The sequence below is a fragment of the Eleutherodactylus coqui genome, chromosome 10, assembly GCF_035609145.1.
Source record: "Eleutherodactylus coqui strain aEleCoq1 chromosome 10, aEleCoq1.hap1, whole genome shotgun sequence".
Lineage (NCBI taxonomy): Eukaryota > Metazoa > Chordata > Amphibia > Anura > Eleutherodactylidae > Eleutherodactylus > Eleutherodactylus coqui.
In genome coordinates, this window is record NC_089846.1 from 69759174 (window position 1) to 69784722 (window position 25549).

At 45.0% G+C, this 25549-nt stretch overlaps 1 protein-coding gene across 1 annotated transcript in view; it reads left to right on the forward strand.

Moving 5' to 3' along the window:
• The window catches only part of LOC136580584 (ADP-ribosylation factor-like protein 13B), a 605728-nt gene that overhangs the window by 186739 nt on the left and 393440 nt on the right, over positions 1-25549 (forward strand). The window contains exons 3-4 of the mRNA XM_066581246.1: positions 5100-5170; positions 8976-8992. Of these exons, the coding sequence (XP_066437343.1) occupies positions 5100-5170; positions 8976-8992 (88 nt within the window). The remainder of the gene's footprint in view (positions 1-5099; positions 5171-8975; positions 8993-25549) is intronic.

Here is a 25549-nt window from a genome sequence, read left to right on the forward strand (position 1 = left end):
TCTGTTACTAGTGGCTGCATGTTGTATGCAGTGTATTCTGGGTCTGTCATGTGGCATGTGAATGCATCCTGTTCTGGTGCGTGGCTCCTAGGATCAGCTAGGGCCCAGGGTCAGGATCAAGTGGGTCCCGTGCTTTGCCTGCCCACACGATCGTAACACCAGTTAGTTAGCTGCTGGTCTGTGAAAGGCCCCCTACGTGAGAAAAAAGGTGGGGTTTCCGGCTCATTTTGTATTGCGCACTTAGAAATTGATAACAGTGTTAGAAAATTGAAGTGAAGGGCAGTAGGCAATATGGAGTGAGATAGTAGGAGGTCAGTCGGAGGGGAGAGAGAGAAGCTGAGATGGACACAGAGGAAGCAGATAGCCATGTAAAGACCCAGCTTCTTCCTTCCCCTCTGTCCCGCTGTAATTAGAGAAACGTTATGTAAACTTTAAAGCAATGCTATGTGCAGCACCCCATAAATGACCCGAACGCTGAGAAACTGTTTTCCCAAACTTGATGTTCGTTCAAGCCAGCTCTGCTTTCTCCTGTACAGCAATAAAGCCACCAAGCTTCAGACAAGAAGTACAGAATCTTCATAGGAGTTTTGTGAGTACAAAAGAAAACTTGAGCACAGTGTTTCAGGAATGGCAAAACTGTTAGTGGGGTTGATATTGATGGTATTTTCCCATCAGATCTCTATTTACCTCTTCCTTGGCTCAGATGCTGCCTCCTCAAAGTTTGTTTATCCATGTATAAAGTGTTAAGCAGTGTATAAGCAAGTTGTATATGCAATTTCTGGTGCTTAAGAATAATGCAGACAACCGTGGGCCTGAAAGTAAATGGTGAGCCTACCATTTACCTACATATGTTTGTTAATCTTATTTCGCTACCAAGAACTTTTAATCCAGGCACTGGCATCACAATCACCTAATTCTATCAGTCGTCCAGATCCTGTTGTATACTTTCAATGGTGCACGAGATTACAAAGAGCATGCTCCACTCATTGCTACCGTGACACGGCTCCTCGACCACATCTTAGAAACGGCTCAGAGAGTGCAGGCCTCTTCCCACTTGTTGCCCAATGCAAGACCACCAAACAAAATACTCCCTGCTGTCCCAGCAACCATACAAGCATAACTCCTTATGCTGTGGGATACTGGGAGTGCAGATGGACCTGGCACAGCCTCACCTGCTACCCTACTTGTATATTCCCTTCTAATTATTGTATCTGCAAAACCTCCATTCATTACACTTCTCATTTCCCCAATGTCCAAATTCACTTCACCTGCATCCACATTCCCCTCCCTTGTATCCAGACTTACAACTTTTTTCCCCTCCCTCTCTCCCCCATTCACACTAATTTCCTCTGAATTATTTAGTTCAACATAGTAACCTTGCTATCTTTAACAATTTCATCCACCTTTCAAGACATGCTGGTCATTGTAGTGCTTATTTTGCACTTACTCCAGCCACTTCACCTTTCATTCCACTTTCACTCTTTTTTTTTCTGTTTTCATATCAGTTTTCATGATGCTTTTTTACTTTGGGAGACCCCTGTACAGTCCCCCTGCCGACCTGATTGCAGCCAGGCTCACCCACTCAAAGGGGCCCTCATCCATGCACCCGGAAGAGGTTCCTGCCGCTGTGGCAGACCATGCACCAAGATTTCCCATATCTTCCTCTGTAATTTATACTTCTTTCATATTTATTTGCTTCCTGCCCACTATTCTGTCATGACCTTCATGACATCAGTACAAACTACCTTTGGAAGGATTCCACCAGCATCTTTTTTAACCCCATGCCCAGGTGATATTGGAGCACTCTGGGCAGTAGGGTCTATCAGCTGCCGAGCGCAACCCACGGACACTCAATCCATTGGTGTTATCTGCTGCATACCTTCTGCCTACATGTAAAATGCTTCCGACCTTCTTCTGATCATTTTTCATTATCCTCCCGCCAGACAGCAGTTCCACACTTGTCTGATCAGGAACACTTGCATTGCCCAACAATGCATTCTCTTGCAAACCAACACTATGCCCCCTCCTCCTCAGGGTCTGACATCACGATGGGCATCTGGCTAATCTGAGCAGAGGGTGCTTTAGACATATTCTGGGATGCTATAGTCTATCCTAAATGCCCGGTCCCAGACACCACTTCATATTTCTGACAATCCTGGACTACAGGGGTTACATTATGGGCAAGGGGCACAAACCTTGTACTCAGCACCTCCACTAGTTTACGTGCACCATATGTGGTACAAATCTGACGGTCCTCCTGTGGTTGATCATCACCAAAACTGAAAGATTAGTAGGAGTCTCCATTTTATGAATGTCTACCATTAAATACCCTCAAACGTTGTTTGTGTCCTCCGGGGATGATGTAGCTCTGTAGGAGGGCGGGTCCGCCTGTTTGGCGGGAAGGTTTGCATGCATAAGCTGCTTCTCGCCCTCCCACGCTGATTTTGATGATGTGTCTGAGGTTGTGCACAGGGTTAGCATTACACATTCTCTGGAGTCCTCCCCCTTTAGCAAGGCCGACTTCTGTAGTTCAGGGTTAGACAAGTTTCTGAAAGTGTCAAACCACTCCTAGTTTTGCAGCCTCTTGGACACGGGGGGCCTCTAGTTTTTAATATCATATCCCTTCTGACATTTAACTCTTTAATCTCCTCTTCCACACATTTAGTTTCTTCCATGAAATCCTGCTTTTCCGCTTTGGGGCATGTTTCCATAAATGCCCTTATACTCTGCAAGTCTATCTGAAGTTTCTTCAGTTTTCCACATAACACTTCACATATTCATGTGTATCTGCACAACGAGCACTAAACTGTGCTACTGTTTCTTCATCCTTTCTTTCACCCCAGATTTGCATTTCTTCACTCTGGGTCTTACCTCTGTTAGGCAAAACTGCTCCTTTAGCCTTCGCGACCTTCTTGGTCCCTTACTGGGACTAGTGACTCCTTACTGCCTCTCACTGGTCCCCTCCCCTCTGAGAGACAGCAGCTGCCCCAGCTGGGAGCATGCTGGTTGGGATATCCTTCCCCCTCCCCTAGAAGAGGGAGAGGCTCTGCTTGCGTCCTCACACTCTCGTTTCCAAGCTCACAATGCAACACCCTGCAGCGCTCCCTTCTTAGATAGTTGATGGGAGAGATCTCTGTATTGACCTCTCATATATCTATACATAATTATTAGAGCGCCTCCTTGCTACAGTCCTGGGTATAATAGATGATGGCAGAGATCTCTGTATTGACCCCTGATATATTACACATAGTTATTAGGTCTCCCCTCAGTCATCTTTTTTCCAAACTAAATAACCCTTATTTTGATAACCTCTCTCCTGCCTTTGTACCCACTCAAGCTCTGATATGTCCTTTTTGAGTACCGGTGCCCAAAACTGTGCAAAATATTCCATGTGTGGTCTGACCAGTGACTTGTAAAGAGGAAGAACAATGCTCGTCATGTGCCCATAGTCCTTTTTTGATGCAACCCTTGGCAGCAGCTGTTTTTCTTGTGGATTTTCTATGTTAAATGATGTTGGTGCACTCAAAGTCATCAGCATACCGGGAAAACTCTATTTGAAACTGCCACAATAAATCTTCCATCCTTTGGACTTATTTCACAGTAAATGAAGTCTGGCCAGCATCTATTTTCTGTAGTATAACTCATTCATTCTACTGAAGCTTCAGTACATCTTTCGTTTTCATGGACACAACGAGTCCAGCTTTACTCCATACTGGTGTAAGAGATGCCTTCTCTTTTCTGAGGTCTTTTCTCATTGATGAAACCCGAGCAACCCCTGCTTCTAGTTCCAGGGTGACCTCTTTGAACCTGAAATTGACATAAAGAACAGGGACTCTCTTATCTTTGACTACAGCCAGCATTCATGCAACTAGAGCATCTTTGCCCAATTCTTCAAGTCCAGTGGGTTTTACCATAGCTTTAATTTCTTCCAGTTTTCTGTTTGTTTTGACCGACGAGCTCAGGACAGTCTCATGCTGCGTGGGTAAAGTAAGAATGGCTTTTCCATGGGCTCAATAAATCAATTCATTTATGGAATCCATTTTTAATAATTTACGGAAATTATTTTTTTTCAGATATATTTTAATTGCCAATTTTAATATCCCTTTACATTTGTTTGTTGTATTAATGAAGTTCAAAGTCACCCATATCTGTTGTTCCAAGAAAAAAACGTTTGGAAAACCCACTTAGAGAACTTCGAACCTCTGGTGACTTTTATAGCAGTGCATATTTTCATGTCTGATAGCAGCTAGTGTACTGTTACTCGTAATTTCACATGATGTTCTCGGTTTGAGCATGCAACGCGCAGTGGTCCTTTTTCTTTGGGGGGGAGGAAGAGGGTATTTATGATTATAAATAAAATTTATAAATTATAAAGACAATTATAAATGAGCTGTCTGAAAATCATTTCCTATGAAGAACGGTTAAAGGATCTGGGAATGTTTAGCTTGCAAAAAAGAAGGCTGAGAGAAGACTTAATAGCTGTCTACAAATATCTAAAGGACTGCCACAGTGCAGCGGGATCAGCTCTATTCTCATCTGCACAAAGAAAGACTAGAAGCAATGGGATGAAACTGAAAGGGAGGAGACACAAATTAGATATTAGAAAAAACTTTCTGACAGTGAGGTTGATCAATAAATGAAACAGGTTACCACGGGAGGTAATGAGTTCTCCTTCAATGGAAGTGTTCAAACAGAGACTGGACAGACATCTGTCTAGGATGATTTAGTGATCCAGCATTGAGCAGGGGTTAGACCCGATGACCCTGGAGGTCCCTTCCAACTCTACCATTTTATGATTCGATGAGAATTGGTAAGGCTTGGATAACTAAATATTTGTGAAATGTTACTGTTGTGGCCTTTCTTCTTATATATGTACTGTACTACAATGGAAGTACCCAATAAAGCTCATTTAAAAAAAATATGATTCAAAGTGTACCAAGAAGTATTTTCAAAACGCTGATCTCTATGGTCTACGTTTTTTATCATGGGGTATTTTAATACATTTGGTGCAGTTTCTTTCCTCTAAATTTACCCTGTCTCTTAAGTATTCATCAATGTTCTCCAATGTATTTTATAATTTGCATGTTTCTTTTTTACAGGAGTGCGACTATTCTCTTCTTGGGACTGGAGAATGCTGGAAAAAGTTCTATAATAAAAGTTATAAAAAGAGGTAAGTATAACACATTGATTAACTACTGTATATCATGTTTACAACCAAACTATTGTGTCCACTGCCACCTTTCACCATATTAGACAGTCTGGTCTGATCTTATGGACAAAGCATGTTAATGAATGAATACAGTGATGTGATCAAAAGGATGATTTTATGTCTTAATAATGGGATCTGTTCCCATCTTTTTGAAGCCCTCTCTGAGAGCAGCATTAGATAGTGACCAGCTCACTTATTACAATGATACGTCTACTGTATTTGTGCAGTTGTTTGGGAGGAACCAGAGAGATAACTACAGGAAGTAGTCCTTAATATTTACCAGTTGCAGGCTGGCCCCACCCACTCTGTCCTCCAATCACTGATTGACAACTGTCTACTCATTTTTGTGCATAGAGTGCCAGCTGTCAGTAAGGGTGTGGTGGGCGTTGCTAGCTGTAGCTCATGAATATTGATGACTAGTTTTCTATGCGTGGCTCCTATTAATAAAAAGCAAGTTTCTTTGAAACTACTGCACAGACACATACAGCATAAATATCACCGTAATCGGCATGACTGTCATCACCTAATGCTGCCCTCAGACTGGCCTGCAAGAGATGATCAATGACCCCTTTAATACAAGGCACAGTACAATTATTATATACATCTATAATTAGGTTATGACTAGAGATGAGCGAACACCAAAATGTTCGGGTGTTCGTTATTCGTAACGAACTTCCCGTGATGCTCGAGGGTTCGTTTCGAACAACGAACCCCATTGAAGTCAATGGGCGACCAGAACATTTTTGTATTTTGCCGATGCTCGCTAAGGTTTTCATGTGTGAAAATCTGGGCAATTCAGGAAAGTGATGGGAATGACACAGTGACGGATAGGGCAGGCGAGGGGCTACATGTTGGGCTGCATCCTAAGTTCACAGGTCCCACTATTAAGCCACAATAGCGGCAAGAGTGGGCCCCCCCCCCCTCCCAACAACTTTTACTTCTGAAAAGCGCTCATTAGCATGGCATACCTTTGCTAAGCACCACACTACCTCCAACAAAGCACAATCACTGCCTGCATGACACTCCACTGCCACTTCTCCTGAGTTACATGCTGCCCAACCGCACCCCCTCCCCCCCACAGCGCACACCAAAGTGTCCCTGCGCAGCCTTCAGCTGCCCTCATGCCACACCACGCTCATGTCTATTTAGAATTGCGTCTGCCATGACGAGGGACCGCAGGCATACACTGCAGAGGTTGGCACGGCTAGGCAGCGACCCTCTTTAAAAGTGGCGGAGCGATAGCCCACAATGCTGTACAGAAGCAATGAGAAATAGAATCCTGTGCCACCGCCATCTGGAGCTGCACACGTGGGCATAGCAATGGGGAACCTATGTGCCACACACTATTCATTCTGTCAAGGTGTCTGCATGCCCCAGTCAGACCGGGCTTTTTAATTCATAGACACAGGCAGGTACAACTCCCTATTGTGAAGTCCCTGTCGACCCACAGCATGGGTGGCTCCCTGGAACCCACCGGCGGTACACAAAAATATCCCATTGCATTGCCCAACACAGCTGAGGTAGTAATGTCGTGCGTAATACAGGTGGGCTTCGGCCCACACTGCATGCCCCAGTCAGACTGGGATTCTTTACAAGTGGACACATGTAGGTTTAACTCCCTGTGGACCCACTGCCTGGGTGGGTGCCAGGAAGCCACCGGCGGTACATAGAAATATCCCATTGCATTGCCCAACACAGCTGAGGTAGTAATGTCGTGCGTAATACAGGTGTGCTTCGGCCCACACTGCATGCCCCAGTCAGACTGGGATTCTTTACAAGTGGACACATGTAGGTTTAACTCCCTGTGGACCCACTGCCTGGGTGGGTGCCAGGAAGCCACCGGCGGTACATAGAAATATCCCATTGCATTGCCCAACACAGCTGAGGTAGTAATGTCGTGCGTAATACAGGTGGGCTTCGGCCCACACTGCATGCCCCGGTCAGACGGGTTCTTTAGAAGTGTACAGATGTATTAAAAACTCAGTGTGCACCTACAGCATGGGTGGCTCCCTGGAACCCACCGGCGGTACACAAAAATATCCCATTGCATTGCCCAACACAGCTGAGGTAACGTCAGCTGTAATGCAGGTGGGCTAAAAATTAATTTGATTACACTGTAGGCGAGGGCCCACACAAATTGCTGTATCAACAGTACTAATGTACATCCCAAAAATTGGCCATGGCCAGCCAAGAGGGCAGGTGAAACCCATTAATCGCTTTGGTTAATGTGGCTTAAGTGGTAACTAGGCCTGGAGGCAGCCCAGTGTAACGAAAAATTGGTTCAAGTTAAAGTTCCAATGCTTTTAAGCGCATTGAAACTTATAAAAATTGTTCTGAAAAATTATTTGAGTGAGCCTTGTGGCCCTAAGAAAAATTGCCCGTTCAGCGTGATTACGTGAGGTTTCAGGAGGTGGAGCAGGAGGAGGAGGAGGAGGAATATTAGACACAGATTGATGAAGCAGAAATGTCCCCGTTTTGGATGGTGAGAGAGAACGTAGCTTCCATCCGCGGGTGCAGCCTACGTATTGCTTACGTATCGCTGCTGTCCGCTGGTGGAGAACAGAAGTCTGGGGAAATCCAGCCTTTGTTCATCTTGATGAGTGTTAGCCTGTCGGCACTGTCGGTTGACAAGCGGCTACGCTTATCTGTGATGATTCCCCCAGCCGCACTAAACACCCTCTCCGACAACACGCTAGCCGCAGGACAAGCAAGCACCTCAAGGGCATACAGGGCTAGTTCAGGCCACGTGTCCAGCTTCGACACCCAGTAGTTGTAGGGGGCAGAGGCGTCACCAAGGATGGTCGTGCGATCCGCTACGTACTCCCTCACCATCCTTTTGCAGTGCTCCCGCCGACTCAGCCGTGACTGGGGAGCGGTGACACAGTCTTGGTGGGGAGCCATAAAGCTGGCCAGGCCCTTAAAGACTGTTGCACTGCCTGGGATGTACATGCTGCTCGATCTACGCACATCCCCTGCAACATGGCCCTCGGAACTGCGCCTTCTGCCACTAGCGCTGTCGGCTGGGAATTTTACCATCAGCTTGTCCGCAAGGGTCCTGTGGTATAGCAACACTCTCGAACCCCTTTCCTCTTCGGGAATCAGAGTGGGCAGGTTCTCCTTATACCGTGGATCGAGCAGTGTGTACACCCAGTAATCCGTCGTGGCCAGAATGCGTGCAACGCGAGGGTCACGAGAAAGGCATCCTAACATGAAGTCAGCCATGTGTGCCAGGGTACCTGTACGCAACACATGGCTGTCTTCACTAGGAAGATCACTTTCAGGATCCTCCTCCTCCTCCTCCTCCTCCTCAGGCCATACACGCTGAAAGGATGACAGGCAATCAGCCGGTGTACCGTCAGCAGCGGGCCAAGCTGTCTCTTCCCCCTCCTCCTCATCCTCCTCATGCTCCTCCTCCTCCTCCTGTACGCGCTGAGAAATAGACAGGAGGGTGCCCTGACTATCCAGCGGCATACTGTCTTCCCCCGCCCCCGTTTCCGAGCGCAAAGCAGCTGCCTTTATGGTTTGCAGGGAATTTCTCAAGATGCATAGCAGAGGAATGGTGACGCTAATGATTGTAGCATCGCCGCTCACCACCTGGGTAGACTCCTCAAAATTACCAAGGACATGGCAGATGTCTGCCAACCAGGCCCACTCTTCTGAAAGGAATTGAGGAGGCTGACTCCCACTGCGCCGCCCATGTTGGAGTTGGTATTCGACTATAGCTCTCCGTTGTTCATAGAGCCTGGCCAACATGTGGAGCGTAGAGTTCCACCGTGTGGGCACGTCGCACAGCAGTCGGTGCACTGGCAGCTTAAAGTGATGTTGCAGGGTGCGCAGGGTGGCAGCGTCCGTGTGGGACTTGCGGAAATGTGCGCAGAGCCGGCGCGCCTTTACGAGCAGGTCTGACAAGCGTGGGTAGCTTTTCAGAAACCGCTGAACCACCAAATTAAAGACGTGGGCCAGGCATGGCACGTGCGTGAGGCTGCCAAGCTGCAGAGCCGCCACCAGGTTACGGCCGTTGTCACACACGACCATGCCCGGTTGGAGGCTCAGCGGCGCAAGCCAGCGGTCGGTCTGCTGTGTCAGACCCTGCAGCAGTTCGTGGGCCGTGTGCCTCTTATCGCCTAAGCTGAGTAGTTTCAGCACGGCCTGCTGACGCTTGCCCACCGCTGTGCTGCCACACCGCGCGACACCGACTGCTGGCGACATGCTGCTGCTAACACATCTTGATTGTGAGACAGAGGAGGAGGAGGAGGAGGAGGGTGCTTTAGTGGAGGAAGCATACACCTCCGCAGATACCAGCACCGAGCTGGGGCCCGCAATTCTGGGGGTGGGTAGGACGTGAGCGGTCCCAGGCTCTGACTCTGTCCCAGCCTCCACTAAATTCACCCAATGTGCCGTCAGGGAGATGTAGTGGCCCTGCCCGCCTGTGCTTGTCCACGTGTCCGTAGTTAAGTGGACCGTGGCAGTAACCGCGTTGGTGAGGGCGCGCACAATGTTGCGGGAGACGTGGTCGTGCAGGGCTGGGACGGCACATCGGGAAAAGTAGTGGCGACTGGGAACTGAGTAGCGCGGGGCCGCCGCCTCCATGATACTTTTGAAGGACTCCGTTTCCACAACCCTATACGGCAGCATCTCAAGGCTGATGAATTTTGCGATGCGGACGGTTAACGTTTGAGCGTGCGGGTGCGTGGCGGCGTACTTGCGCTTGCGCTCGAACACTTGCGCAAGCGACGGCTGAACGGTGCGCTGAACTACACTGCTGGATGGGGCCGAGGACAGCGGAGATGAGGGTGTGGGTGCAGGCCATGAGGCGGTAGTGCCTGTGTCCTGAGAGGGGGGTTGCATCTCAGTGGCAGGTTGGGGCACAGGGGGAGAGGCAGGGGTGCAAACCGGAGACGGTGAACGGCCTTTGTCCCACCTTGCGGGGTGCTTGGCCATCATATGTCTGCGCATGGTGGTGGTGGTGAGGCTGTTGGTGTTGGCTCCCCGGCTGAGCTTTGCGCGACAAAGGTTGCACACCACTGTTCGTCGGTCGTCAGGCGTCTCTGTGAAAAACTGCCAGACCTTAGAGCACCTCGGCCTACGCAGGGTGGCATGGCGCGAGGGGGCGCTTTGGGAAACACTTGGTGGATTATTCGGTCTGGCCCTGCCTCTACCCCTGGCCACCGCACTGCCTCTTGCAACCTGCCCTGCTGATGCCCTTGACTCCCCCTCTGAAGACCTGTCCTCCTGAGTAAGCGTTGCACACCAGGTGGGGTCAGTCACCTCATCGTCCTGCTGCTCTTCCTCCGAATCCTCTGTGCGCTGCTCCCTGGGACTTACTGCCCTTACTACTACCTCACTGCAAGACAACTGTGTCTGATCGTCATCGTCCTCCTCACCCACAGAAAGTTGTTGAGACAGTTGGCGGAAGTCCCCAGCCTCTTCCCCCGGACCCCGGGAACTTTCGAATGGTTGGGCATCAGTGACGATAAACTCCTCTGGTGGGAGAGGAACCGCTGCTGCCCAATCTAAGCAGGGGCCCGAGAACAGTTCCTGGGAGTGTTCCCGCTCCTGAGCAGGTGTCATTGTAGTGGACTGAGGAGGCTGGGAGGAAGGAGGAGCAGCAGACAGAGGATTCGGATTGGCAGCAGTGGACGGCGCAGAACTGCGGGTAGACGATAGGTTGCTCGAAGCACTTTCTGCCATCCAGGACAGGACCTGCTCACACTGCTCATTTTCTAATAACCGTCTCCCGCGTGGACCCATTAATTGGGCGATGAATGTGGGGACGCCAGAAACGTGCCTCTCTCCTAATCGCGCAGCAGACAGCTGCGACACACCTGGATCAGGAGCTTGGCCTGTGCCCACACCCTCACTTGGCCCTCCGCGTCCTCGGCCACGTCCACGTCCACGTCCTCTAGGCTTACCCCTACCCCTCAGCATGCTGTATTACCAGTGATTAGATTTCCCAGGCAGGAAATAAATTGGCGCAAGACTGCAGGCCAAATATAATTTTTGCCCTTTTTGGAAAACGAAAGGCCCCACTGCCTCTAGTGAATGAATTATCTAAGTTTAATAACTGTGCTGTGTCCCTGCTTATGTGTCACAGAACGTGAGGGTAGCAGAGTTATTATAACTCTTGGAGAGCAGGTATTTTTTTTCCCAATTAAGGAAAGCAAATGGCGAACCCAGCAGTAAAGCGTAGCTGGGTGCGTATGATTTAGCAATGTTTTTCACGCAGCTCACACGTCTACACAGGCGTAAGGACGGACACAGGCTGGACAAATAGATTTGTTTTCAGTTTTTTCCCACCAACAGGCAGCACTGCGTATATTCAATGAACCTGCGAAGTTTAATAACTGCGCTGTGTCCCTGCTTATGTGTCACAGAACGTGAGGGTAGCAGAGTTATTATAACTCTTGGAGAGCAGGTATTTTTTTTTCCCAATTAAGGAAAGCAAATGGCGAACCCAGCAGTAAAGCGTAGCTGGCTGCGTATGATTTAGCAATGTTTTTCACGCAGCTCACACGTCTCCACAGGCGTAAGGACGGACACAGGCTGGACAAATAGATTTGTTTTCAGTTTTTTCCCACCAACAGGCAGCACTGCGTATATTCAATGAACCTGCGAAGTTTAATAACTGCGCTGTGTCCCTGCTTATGTGTCACAGAACGTGAGGGTAGCAGAGTTATTATAACTCTTGGAGAGCAGGTATTTTTTTTCCCAATTAAGGAAAGCAAATGGCGAACCCAGCAGTAAAGCGTAGCTGGGTGCGTATGATTTAGCAATGTTTTTCACGCAGCTCACACGTCTACACAGGCGTAAGGACGGACACAGGCTGGACAAATAGATTTGTTTTCAGTTTTTTCCCACCAACAGGCAGCACTGCGTATATTCAATGAACCTGCGAAGTTTAATAACTGCGCTGTGTCCCTGCTTATGTGTCACAGAACGTGAGGGTAGCAGAGTTATTATAACTCTTGGAGAGCAGGTATTTTTTTTTCCCAATTAAGGAAAGCAAATGGCGAACCCAGCAGTAAAGCGTAGCTGGCTGCGTATGATTTAGCAATGTTTTTCACGCAGCTCACACGTCTACACAGGCGTAAGGACGGACACAGGCTGGACAAATAGATTTGTTTTCAGTTTTTTCCCACCAACAGGCAGCACTGCGTATATTCAATGAACCTGCGAAGTTTAATAACTGCGCTGTGTCCCTGCTTATGTGTCACAGAACGTGAGGGTAGCAGAGTTATTATAACTCTTGGAGAGCAGGTATTTTTTTTTCCCAATTAAGGAAAGCAAATGGCGAACCCAGCAGTAAAGCGTAGCTGGCTGCGTATGATTTAGCAATGTTTTTCACGCAGCTCACACGTCTACACAGGCGTAAGGACGGACACAGGCTGGACAAATAGATTTGTTTTCAGTTTTTTCCCACCAACAGGCAGCACTGCGTATATTCAATGAACCTGCGAAGTTTAATAACTGCGCTGTGTCCCTGCTTATGTGTCACAGAACGTGAGGGTAGCAGAGTTATTATAACTCTTGGAGAGCAGGTATTTTTTTTTCCCAATTAAGGAAAGCAAATGGCGAACCCAGCAGTAAAGCGTAGCTGGCTGCGTATGATTTAGCAATGTTTTTCACGCAGCTCACACGTCTACACAGGCGTAAGGACGGACACAGGCTGGACAAATAGATTTGTTTTCAGTTTTTTCCCACCAACAGGCAGCACTGCGTATATTCTATGAATAATAACTGTGTTGTGGCCCTGCCTATACAATTCTTTCCCTGCAGTATCAATGGAGGGTGCAATGCTCTGCAGAGGCGATTTTGAGAAGCCCAAAAAAAATGCAGCACAGCCAACAGCAGCCTGGACAGTACTGCACACGGATAAATATGGCCCTAGAAAGGACCGTTGAGGTTCTTGAAGGCTACACTCACTCCTAACACTCTCCCTGCCTATGCAGCACTTCTGTCCCTAATGCCAGGTGCAACGGTCTGCAGAGGCGATTTTGAGAAAAAAAAAAAAATCCCACTGCTAACAGCAGCCAACACACAGCTATCAGTGGCCCTAATAAGGACCTTTGGGGGGTCTTGAAGCCTACACTAACTACCAATTCTTTCCCTACAGCAGCTCCGGTATAAACAGCACTGTCCCTCATCTAACTCACACCGCATCTGAGGCGAGCCGCGGGAGGGGCCGACTTTTATATTAGGCGAACACCTGATCTCGCCAGCCACTCACAGCAGGGGGGTGGTATAGGGCTTAAACGTTGCAGGGGGAAGTTGTAATGCCTTCCCTGTCTTTCAATTGGCCAGAAAAGCGCGCTAACGTCTCAGGGAAGGAAGTGAAAGTAACCAGAACACCGCATGGTGTTCGTCACGAATAACGAACATCCCGAACACCCTAATATTCGCACGAATATCAAGCTCGGACGAACGCGTTCGCTCATCTCTAGTTATGACTCAGTATAGTATAGTTTAGTATAGTTTATATAACACATTTTTATTCCTTTAAACTTTTGGCTATATGCTGCAGTGACTTATCATGTTCTGATGAAACACCCCTTTTAGGCCTCATTGTGCATAGTAATACTTCTGTGGCACATTCCCTGTGTCTTTGGAAGATGTTCTACTATTCTCCAGGAACAATACTGCTACAGGAGAATATCTCCATAACACCATATGTATTGGAGCGTATGTTGCAGTAGAATTTCTTGCACATGGATTTCATGGAAGTCCGTTGTGTAATTGGAGGTGAAATACAGATCCAGTGTTTTCTATGGTAACCATATGCAGGATTTTGATTTTTGACAATTAACCCAAATATGACCATCTTCATGAGGCCTTACCACTTTCTTTTAATTCAATCATTTTTTAAATAAACTATTTATATTTCTCTAAAAAAAAACCGATGAATTGTTGATTGTATTGTTTCATCAAATAAAACCTAGTGCCATATGCAGTGTCCGAGGAGATGGCGGGGTAGATAAGGATTTTGTCACGGATGACTCTACCATCTCCTCTCCTGGGGGTAGTTTAGGACCCGACCAAGTTATTGCTGGTGGAGATCACAGGGGAAAAGTAACCTTAAAGTTCTTTGTCACTAGTGATGCCACCGTTTCATCCTCTGCGGTGAATCTTGATGGTGAAATAAGTCCACACACAGGGAAAACTTTCTGGACAAATAGGGAATGATTCGTAGGGGCACTGAGGCAAGAGCAGTCCAAAGTACAAGTTTTTGGTCCCTGAATGGACCATTAACTAAAATATAACTTTTAGTAAATAAGTTAAAATCTAACTACTGAACCAACAAACATACAATTGTAAAATGATCCCCTAAGAGATAAGGGATTCAGAAAAAGTGGTTGAGAATAATGTAAGAGGAAAAAAATGCTAGCGATACCTCAGGGTTATTCAGTATGTGTCACAAAATATGTATCACATAAATCACTGATGAAAAGAGTGATAAATAGAGTCACGTGTCCTACCTTGATAATTGTTGGGGACAGTGACTCATTATGTAATTATTGCTGCCACTGCAGGTCCTAAAATAGGTAGATGGAGAACACTATTCTCAGTTTAGATAGTCCTAATTTTTAATTCCAACGCGTTTCGCTCAGGGGCTAAGATGACCTCCAATAGTTATATGCATATGAATGCATTAGTGGCTAAAATGTTTGACACATATATTCATTGTCCCTTAGTAAGGAAGATGAAAGGACCTCAATGTGGTGAAGATACAGTTTAAAATGATGTTACGGATTTACATGTATGTTATATATCTCCACCACAATTGTGAACCACCAAATGTATAAAGAGGACGCGGTCCAATAGACTATCGAAAATCCCTTCCAAGGAAAAATAGTCTAATCTATACTATTTCCTATATTCTAATTTGTATTAGAATTGAGCTTTATGGTGAAGATGCACCTGTCTTTTTCCCAGCTAATCTTGTTTTCTAAGACTGATGCTTAAAGTAGGTCAGATACAACACTCACTATAATAAATAACTGGCCCTAACAGAAAAAGGCTAAATAGCCCTATAGATAAAAAGAAATGGATAGAACAAAATAACAAACTGATATACCGACAATCCAGATAGTAGACTGTCAGTGTAACTGAGGTAGTTCGGTTGCAGCTTATTTATATAATGATCAGTCTGGTCAACCCATTAAGGGTGTGTAGTACTTTCATCCAATTGAAAATCAGGCTGAGATGGTAGCTCCACCTTTATTTAGATTAACTGCCTGTCATCCCACTGATTGTTATGGTAACTACAATCAACACCCACCACTATTCTTGGTTAAATTTGATCGGTCAAAAAATTGTTCTATTCCAGATACACCATGCGATTCACATTGAATTATCTCCTGAGTGCGGGATGCATATATTGATATTCCGCAGCACTTCAACAGCATAGAGGATTCCAGCAACCTCATTGGTTGTTGGGCACCATGTGGATACACCTAGTTACACAGCTGTGCACGAGGAGCTGTGCTCGGCCATGTTTTACTGGTGCTGAGAGGAACGTATGTGATAGGCAGGTGCTGAGAGATATGGCCATTTTTTAGTCGTGCTGAGAGGAACGCAGCTGGTGCATCAAGGAAATAAATGCTTACTCATGCTGATCAGAACATATCTGACATAAGCTGCCTAGGTAAACTGCTGCATGTGGCCATGTTTTAGCGTGCTCAGAGGGCGATGTTTGGTCATGTATACGCCCACATGCCCCATACATGGCCACATGCAGCAGCTTACCTAGGCAGCTTATGTCGGATACCTTCCTCTCAGCACGAGTAAGCATATATTTCCTAGATGCAGCAGCTACGTTCCTCTTAGCACGAGCAAAACATGCCCAAATCTGTCAGCACGTGCTTAGCACATACGTTCCTCTCAGCACGAATGCAACATGCCCGAGTTAAACATCCCCACATCTCTGATGACGTGATTGCCGTGCACAGCTCCTCATGCACTGCTGTGTAACTGTATCCACGTGCACAAGGTGTATCCACATGGTGCCCAACAACCAATGAGGTTGCTGGAATCCTCTTTGCTGCTGAAGTGCTGGGGAATATCAATATTTGTGTGAGGGACATCCGATCGTTGTTTCATCATAAGGTTGTAAAGGGGACTGAAAATACAATACTTCAATAGACATCTCAATCCCCTAGTGTTGCCGCCTCCGGGGAGTGTGTCTCTAAAGACAGTGTGATTAGATAGGATACCGCGTCCGACGCAATCACGTCAGGACGCTGTCATGACAGCGCATGCGTATTAGATGGAACTCTGTAAAGATTTTGCATATCCAAGTAATTCTGACATTGTTTTTTAGTTTTTTTTACCAGATATTGTGCCTCATTTAGGTGGTAAAAATAGACCAATAAAATTTGTGTATATTTATTAAAAGTTATTTTTTTTCCCCATTTTCAACTGTAATATCTCAAATATGTGCAAATATACTGTACAAATTTTTGATGAGGTATATATTTCCATCTGTTTAATTTATTCTGGACGCATATTTGAAAAACTTTTTTTAAAACTATTTAGCTGATGTACAAATTTAACATTAATTATTAACATTTTGAGGAACATTTTGTTTTCCTACACCAAGCCAAGATTGCAAAGGCTCATATGTGTCAAATATCCCCATGAAGAACCCAATTTTAAAAATACACATCTTAATATATTCACCGAGGGGTGTCAGGAGTATTTTGACCCTACAGTTTCTTTTCAGGAGTTAATGCAATTTAAAGGAGAAATAATTTCATCTTTTTGAAAATGTCATTTTAAAGATAATTTTTTTTTTTATATATATATATATATATGTATATATAGTGCACATGAAAATGAGGATTTACATGCCAAAATGGATACCCCTATTTGTCCTGTGTTCAGAAACATATCTGTTGTGGCCCTAATCTTAAATCTGGATGCACAATGGAGCCCAAACCGAAAGGCGCAGCCGGTGGCTTTCAGAACAGACATTTTGCTTGAAGGTGTTTTAGGCCCCATTGCATACTTGTAGAGCCCTTAAGTGGACAAAATTATGGAGAGCCCCCACAAATGACCACATTTTGAAAACTAGACCCCTTAACAAATTCATCTAGGGGTGTACTGCATATTTTGACCCCACAGTTTTTGAATAAATCTAAACAAAATGAAGGAAAAAATTGCAATTTTTGGCAATTATGTAATTTTCAAAAGTTTTTATTTGTACAGCACACCCTGTTTGTCCCTTGTTCAGAAACATACCCATTGTGGTCTTAATCTTACATTTGTATGAACACAGGGCCCAAACCGAAAGGAGCATTAAACTTCAACTGTTTAACTTTTACCTGATTACCATGAGATAACGACGTTATCCATTGGATATTTTTATACTCTGGGGATTAAAGCCCAGCCAGCTCAGGACGTAAAAAGTTTATGGGGTGGTCACTAGAGATGAGCGAGCATACTCGCTAAGGGCAATTGCTCGAGTGAGCATTGCCCTTAGTGAGTACCTGCCCGCTCGAGACAAAAGGTTCGGGTGCCAGCGTGGGGGAGTGGTGAGTAGCGGCAGTCAGCAGGGGGAAGGGGGGGTGAGGGAGAGAGAAAACAAGGGGATCTGCTATCTTGGACCTAATTCTTACCAACAGGGAGGATATCGTTGAGGAAATAATGGTGGCTGAGACCTTAGGAGGCAATGATCATTCTATCCTTGAATTTTGGATAAAAAGGGGAGGAAGACCTGAGAAAAATCAGACCTCAAGGTTGGATTTCAGAAAAGCAAATTTTAATGAATTCAGAAAGAGGGTAGGAAGCATCCAATGGCTGGATGTTCTTAACGACAGAAATGTCCAAGAAGGTTGGGAAATATTGCGAAATGAAGTTCTCAAAGAACAATTGTTAATAATCTCTAAACGAAGGAAGAATAGGAAGCATTTAAAGAGATCAGGATGGATGAACACAAAACTTACACACAGGTTAAAAAGAAAAACAAAAATATGTTTATCAAGTGGAAAGAGAGTGGAAAATCTAAAGAATACAATGCGATCAGCAGAAATTGAAGGAAACTAACTGTCTTGGTTTGGAAGGGTTAACACGATTAAAATAAGCTAATGAAATTCATCTGGCAAAATCGCAAAACCCAGGTGGAACTGGAGAGCTCTCACGAGCACCAAGGAGTCTGAAGGCATGGGAGTACCAAATTTCTTGCAATACTACACAGCCTCTTTGACAAAATGCATCCTCCATCTGTTCCATGGTAGGTCACATAAACGCTAGGTAGAGGCTAAGCAGAACTTGACCCCGTTTGGGGGCCTGGGGTTTGTCTGGTTGCCAGGCAGGGAGAGAGACAGGAATTTATGGATATCCCTTTTCTTGACAATCTAGTTGGAGCCTGGGTTGGTCCTGCTACTAAAGCAAGGCTCATAATAGACTGGGCCCTTTGACTCCCCTGGTGGGTAATCCAGATGCTCAGGTTTTCCTTCAGTGCACTTCCTTGATAGCCAGGATGGTGGATTCTGTCTCATGTGTCTGAGATTTGCTGTCAGGCGCTAGTGTTTCTCTACAGGAGATTGTGGGGGGAAGAAGCCCACTGGCCAGGGAGTGGTACCAATATCTTCAGCTATGCTACCATCTAAGGTCCCTTGGTAGTTTGCAACAGCTGGGGAGGCCTGTGGCTGCCTTTGAGACCCTATGTCTGTCTAATCCACAGGAACCTTTGAGAATCTCAACATCATACAGATCACTTTTAGAGATGGAATGGTAGGAGGGCAAGGGGATGCTTGAGCGGGAGTGGGAAAAGGACTTAGGCAGTAGTCCTCCGGTGGAATCATGAAGGAAAGCATATATCTTGACCCATAAAATGAATATCTCTAGCAGGATGCAGAAGCTTAATTATGAAATTCTAACAAGATGGTACAAGATGCTGATGCGAGAATCTACCTCCAGTCTCCTGATCTGTGCTGGAGGTGTCTGAAGGAGCGAGGGACATTAATCCATCTATGGTTGTCCTGTTCATTAATCCAGCCTCTCTGGCAGGAGGTGGCGGAATTGTATAAGTCGATCTGTAAAATACAATAAAAAAACTATGTCAGGACAGCGCCCCCAAGGGTATGAAGATAGATATAAATCTTAAGGCCAAAACAAAAATATATCAAATGGACTTACCCGGTGTCTAGCAGGACCCTACTGGAGGGACCCACTAACACCCCATGTCCACGTTTGCTTCAATCAATAATGCAGAAAATGATCCTCCTCCAGAGATCCTTTTTAATCCTGTCAGGCTAGGGACTAGGAGAGCCAGCAGTTTCCATAGACCGGATCCTTGCAGGGATCCGTACACAGAAATGTAAAAGTAAACAGAAAAAAAGCAGAACTGCGCTCCTTCAGGAAAATATCCTCTGGTATCAATAGTTGATATAACCTCCGTTTATTCTTGTACAACGCGTTTCGTCCTGAGACTTTATCAAGTCTCAGGACGAAACGCGTTGTACAAGAATAAACGGAGGTTATATCAACTATTGATACCAGAGGATATTTTCCTGAATAAGTCGATCTGTAATAGCCTAATTAACATTACTCCTGAAGTCGCTTTGTTGTCTATGATTTCAGGCTCATTGATCACAATAAAGGGTTCTTTCCTGAGATTCTTTCTGTTGGCCATGAGGCAGATTATGCATAAGTTGATCTGGCTGTAGTCATTGGATAACCTAAGATATATGAAAGAGCTATGTACAAAAGACTATCTGAGACTTACCAAATTTTCTGCTACGTGGGCGGTGTGGCTACAGTTTTGCTCCTCACCAGGATTAGATGCCTGGCTTGCCAATGGTACCATCACACGTTGACAAGACACTTATGGCCTACTACCTACTGAGCTGAGCCCGCGGCTGGTTACCTTGCTTAGTTCAGATTTTGGACCAAACTAGACAGGGGAATCCTAATTCCGGTTCCACTACCCTCACCTGAGTACTCTTCTTCTTCTTTTTCCTGAGTCTATTTCTATGTCTGTTATTGTTCTTTTATTGCAGTTTGAAGACCAGTGTGTGTATTGCTATGAATAATGCATTTGAATAAAAAATACTTTTGAACCATAAATGATCTGTTTATACCCAGGACTGCGATGGTAACAAGAGGGCATCCGCTACGTTTAGAGGAAAGCAGGTTTCATCACCAACATAGAAAGGGGTTATTTACTGTAAGAGCAGTTAGACTGTGGAACTCTTTGCCTGAGGATGTGGTGATGGCAAAATCCATAGAGGAGTTTAAAAGGGGACTTGATGTCTTTCTGCAGCGGAAGGATATTACAGGATATAAATCTTAGGTTAATTGTTTATCCGGGTATACAGGCAGGTAGGAAATATTAGGCGTTGATCCAGGGAATAGTCTGATTGCCATTAGGGAGTCAGGAAGGAATTCTTTTCCCCAAAAGGGCTAATTAGCTTCTGCTCTTGGTTTTTTTTGCCTTCCTCTGGATCAACAACACAGGAGGATAAATAGGCTGGACTAGATGGACATTGTCTTCATTCAGCCTTACAAACTATGTTACTACGGTAAGTTATAAATGGCTACACATCTAAGTGGAAGAATGTGTCAAGTGGGGTACCACAAGGCTGTGTCCTAGCCCCAGCGTTCTTCAACATTTTTATAAATGATCTGGAGGAGAGAATTGATGGGAAACTGATCAAATTTGCCGACGACACACATCTAGGAGGGATAGCTAACACTAGGAAAGGGAGAGAGAGTATTCAAAAAGATCTAGGAAAACTTGCACAGTGGGTGGCGACTAACAAAATGGTATTTAACAAGGAGAAATGCAAAGTCCTACTTTTGGGCAAAAAAAATGAAAATAGCACATACAGAATGGGAGAAAATGGGCTAAGCAGCAGCACATGTGAAAAAGACGGGTATACTAACAGATCATAGATTGAACATGAGTCAACAATGTGATGCAGCAGCCAAAAAGGCAAACACAATTCTGGGATGTATTAAGAGAGGCATAGAGTCTAGATCACGTGAGGTAATTATCCCCCTCTCCTCTTCCTTAGTCAGACCTCATCTCACATAGTAACATAGTATATGTATTAGGCTGAATGAAGACAATGTCCATCTAGTTCAGCCTGTTTTAACCTCTCCTTCGTTGGTCCAGTGGAAGGCAAAAAAAACCAAAAAACATGTGGCAGCCAGAGTAATCCCTGGATCGACATTTGAGATAAACAACCGTGCTGGTCACCTAATGTCTATATTCTGTAATATCATAGCATTCTAGAAAGACAAATAGTCCCTTCTGGAATACTGTGTCCAGTTCTGGGCACCCGACTTTAAAAAAGACATAGACAAACTGGAGCAAGTTCAGAGAAGAGTTACCAAGATCTTGAGCAGTCTGCAAATCAAGTCCAATGAGGAACAGTAAAAGGATCTGGGAATGTTTAGCTTGCAAAAAAGGAGGCTGGGAGGAGACTTAATAGCCGACTACAAATATCTGAAGAAATGTCACAGTACAGAGGGATCAACCCTATTCTCATTTGCACAAGGAAAGACTAGAAGGAATGAGATGAAACTGAAAGGAAGGACACACAAATTAGATATTAGAAAAAACTTTCTGACAGTGAGGACGATCAATGAGTGTAACAGGTTACCATGGCAGGTGGCGAGTTTTCCTTCAATGGAAGTATTCAAACAAAGGCTGGACAAATATCTGTCTAGGATGATTTGGTGAATCCTGCATTGAGCAGGGGGTTGGACCAGTTGACCCTGGAGGCCCCTTCCAACTCTACCATTCTGTGATTCATTCACTAGCAAGCTGAAAGAATTAAAAAATGCTTTTCAGTGGTGTTTTCCCTTTTGGCATGAATTTTATCTACAACAGGAAATGCAACATGGTTAGGATCTCAGGGGACCTGTGTTCTTGATGGTACTGTCAGGTCTGCTGTGCACATCTTGCCAAGAGCACAGACACAGAGTGACGTTCACACAGAGCACAAACAGAATATACCAAAACTATGCTGGACAGTGAACACCACTCCAGGAACCATAAGATAGAAAAACCTGTCCCTTACCTAACAGGGAAGTGAGGACCTCCTACCTACAGGCAGAATAATTGCCCTAATAAGGACAGCCCTGCTGTCTTCTCCTGGGCCCTGACTATCCCTTGCAGGAACCCCTGCAGAGGTGCACAGACACAGCTAAACAAAGCAACAGAGTTAACAGAAATGAACACCAGTACTTATCTGAATATGACAGTATACCACTCAGCATAGAGACAATAACCTACTCCAATCACTCCTCTAAAGAACTGAAATCAACAGCAAGGGAAAAAGAGCGTGGTAGGAATATAAAGCTCTCCACACCTGCTGATTGGTAGAGTAGCTAGCAATATCTGCACAACGTGCATTAACCCTTGCTCTGCATAGAAACAGGGTGATGGGTCAGCCCCTGCTTCGTGGCCACCATGCCACGACGCCATCGCGAATGGAAAGCCGCTCTGAGGAGGGGCCTGTGGACCCTTAGGACCTGATTTACCAGGAGTCCATTTATGGAAGTTCTTAATTTATTGGTCCGCTTTCACCTCAGCTGCTGGAACTCCCATCCTCACCTCAGGACCATACCCTTGCCAATGCACCAGATACTGTAGCGAGTTCCTGACTTGACAAGAGTCAATGATGCGGCTGACTTCAAATTACAGATTCCCATCCACCAACACTGGCGAAGGAGTGGTTGACTCAAGTACCGGACTCACCACTTTCTTAAGTAAGGACTTGTGGAACACATTAGTGGTCTTTAACAAAATAGGAATCTCCCATCTAAAGGTTAATGCTCTCCATGATCTTAAAAGTACCAATAAAATGTAGACCTAGCTTAAAGGATGGTTGTTTAAGCTTGATGTTCTTAATAGACAACCAGACTAAATCACCCACCTGAAAATCAACCCCCATGACCGACTGTTACCTGCCACCCTCTTATAGATTCTTACCGATCTTTTAAGATTTCTCTGGACTTCATCACAGACTGCCTCAAGCCAGAATGAGAAGTTATTCTCTTGGGGCACCTCTGATATAGATTTAGTGAATAAACCAAAACACGGATCGAAACCATAATTGCAAAAAAAAAAGGAGATGTGCCTGTAGACTCCAAAGATCTATTGTTCAGAGCAAATTCTGCTAAAGGTAAATACCTTGACCAGCATTCTTGATTATCAAAAACAAAGCAACGCAGGTACTGTTCAAGACTCTGGTTACACATCTGTCTGACCATTTCTCTCAGGATGGTAAGCAGAAGAAAAAGACAGCTGTATACCTAACTGGCGACACACAAAATGCCAGAACCCAGATACCAACTAAGCCCCTAAATCAAAGAAAATTTTAGATGCTACCCAATGTTACGTAACAACATGAGCTATGAGGAACTTAGCCAACTTTTTAGCATTAGGTAGACTAAGCAGAGCAACAAAATGACACATCTTGCTGAAACGATCCACCACCACCCAGATAACAGAGATTCTCTCTGAGAAAGGTAAGTCCGTGTTGAAATCCATAGACTGATGAGTCCAGGGTCTCTGTGGTACCGATAAGGGCAACAGCTTCCCTGCGGGAGATTCCAAGGCGATTTGGCTTTAGCACAGACTTCACATGCAGAAATAAAACAAAATGCATCATTTCTCTAAAGACGGACACCAAAAAATCCTATTTAGCAACTTCCGAGTATTATAAATGCTCAGATGACCTGCCAGGACACAACTATGCATCTCAGAGTGTACCTGAAACCTCAAATATAGAGAAACAAAAAACTTCCCCTCTGGCAGGCCAGCAGGTGCCAAATCTTTTGCCTTATGAATCTGCAAGTCCAGATCCAGGGACACCGTGGACACCACCACCCCCTCAGACAGAATGTGTGCAGGGGGTTTCCCAGATATCACTGGGACAAAACTTCTGGAGAGAGCAACCGCCCTGATATTCTGACTACCAGGTTGATATGTAACCACAAAATCAAAGCGAGAGAAAAACAACGACCACCATGCCTGCCTAGGGTGACGTCTCTTCGCCGATTCTAAATAAAGCAGGTTTTTGTGATCGATGATAACTGTCACCTTATGTTGAGCTTCCTCCAGAAGGTGACGCCGCTCCTTGAAGGCCCATTTAATGGCCAACAACTCTCTGTCACCAATGTCATAATTCTGTTCGGTCGAGGTAAACTTCCGTGAAAAGAATGCACATTCGAAAAAGATTTCCAAAAAAAGGGGTTTTATTGCAGAAAAGTGGAAAAACCTAAAAAAAGAATTTTGGTATCGTTGAAACTTTACCGACCCACATAAAAAAAGTGTGTCATTTATGCTGCATGATTAACGCTTTAAAAAATATATACAAATCTATGGCAGAATTGATGCATTTTCTCTCCCTATGATCATAAAAAATAATACAAGTTTTACAATATAGTCTATGTACCCAAAAATGGCACCAATAAAAACTACAGTTCGCCACGCAAAAAAACAAGCCCTTATACGTCCGCATCAAGGAAAAAATAAAAAAGTTATGGCTTTTGAAAAAGGAGATGAAAATCTACCAAAAATCGTTTGGTCCTCAACTCCAAAATAGGCCATGTCCTTAAGGGGTTAAAGTCTCAAATGCAAGAATCTCTTTCGGAGACCATTTAGAAGAAAAGGACTCATTCTTCGTCATATCAATCAAAGGTTTAGTAAACACACTCCTGCAGCGCTCAACGGGTATGCAGATATTGCAGAGGTGAAGTATCAGAGTCCATGCCAAGCCACTACCTCTGGGACCATGGACCTCCGGTCCCATCCAATGTCCCCCAAGTAATAAGAAAACGTGGCAGCATCAAAGGTTTTAGAAAACACAAAAATATTTTTTATTGCTCCATGTTGGCAAAAAGGCAGGCAACGTTTCGACTATAAAGTCTTTATCAAGCTTGATAAAGACTTTATAGTCGAAACGTTGCCTGCCTTTTTACCAACATGGAGCAATAAAAATATTTTTGTATTTTTTAACACCTTTGATGCTGCCACATCAGTCAAAGGTTTTACGATAATAGTTTGTGAACCCCAAGAATCTTTGAAGTGCTTCAAGTTCTCAGGCTCAACCCAGTCCAAAACAGCTCAGACCTTCCCAGGGTCCATCCTAAATCCATCTGGGGTTATGATATGCCCCAGAAAGGTAATCTCCTGTACGGCGAAAGTACACTTCTTCCTATTGGCAAAAAGATTTTTTCCCGGAGACCTTGCAACAGCTGTCGAACATGCAAAATATGGCAATCATACTCAGGGGAAAAAAATAAGAATATCATCCAAATAAACCAACACAAAACATCCAATGAATTTCTGAAGTACTGCATTTATGAATGCTTGGAACACTGCAG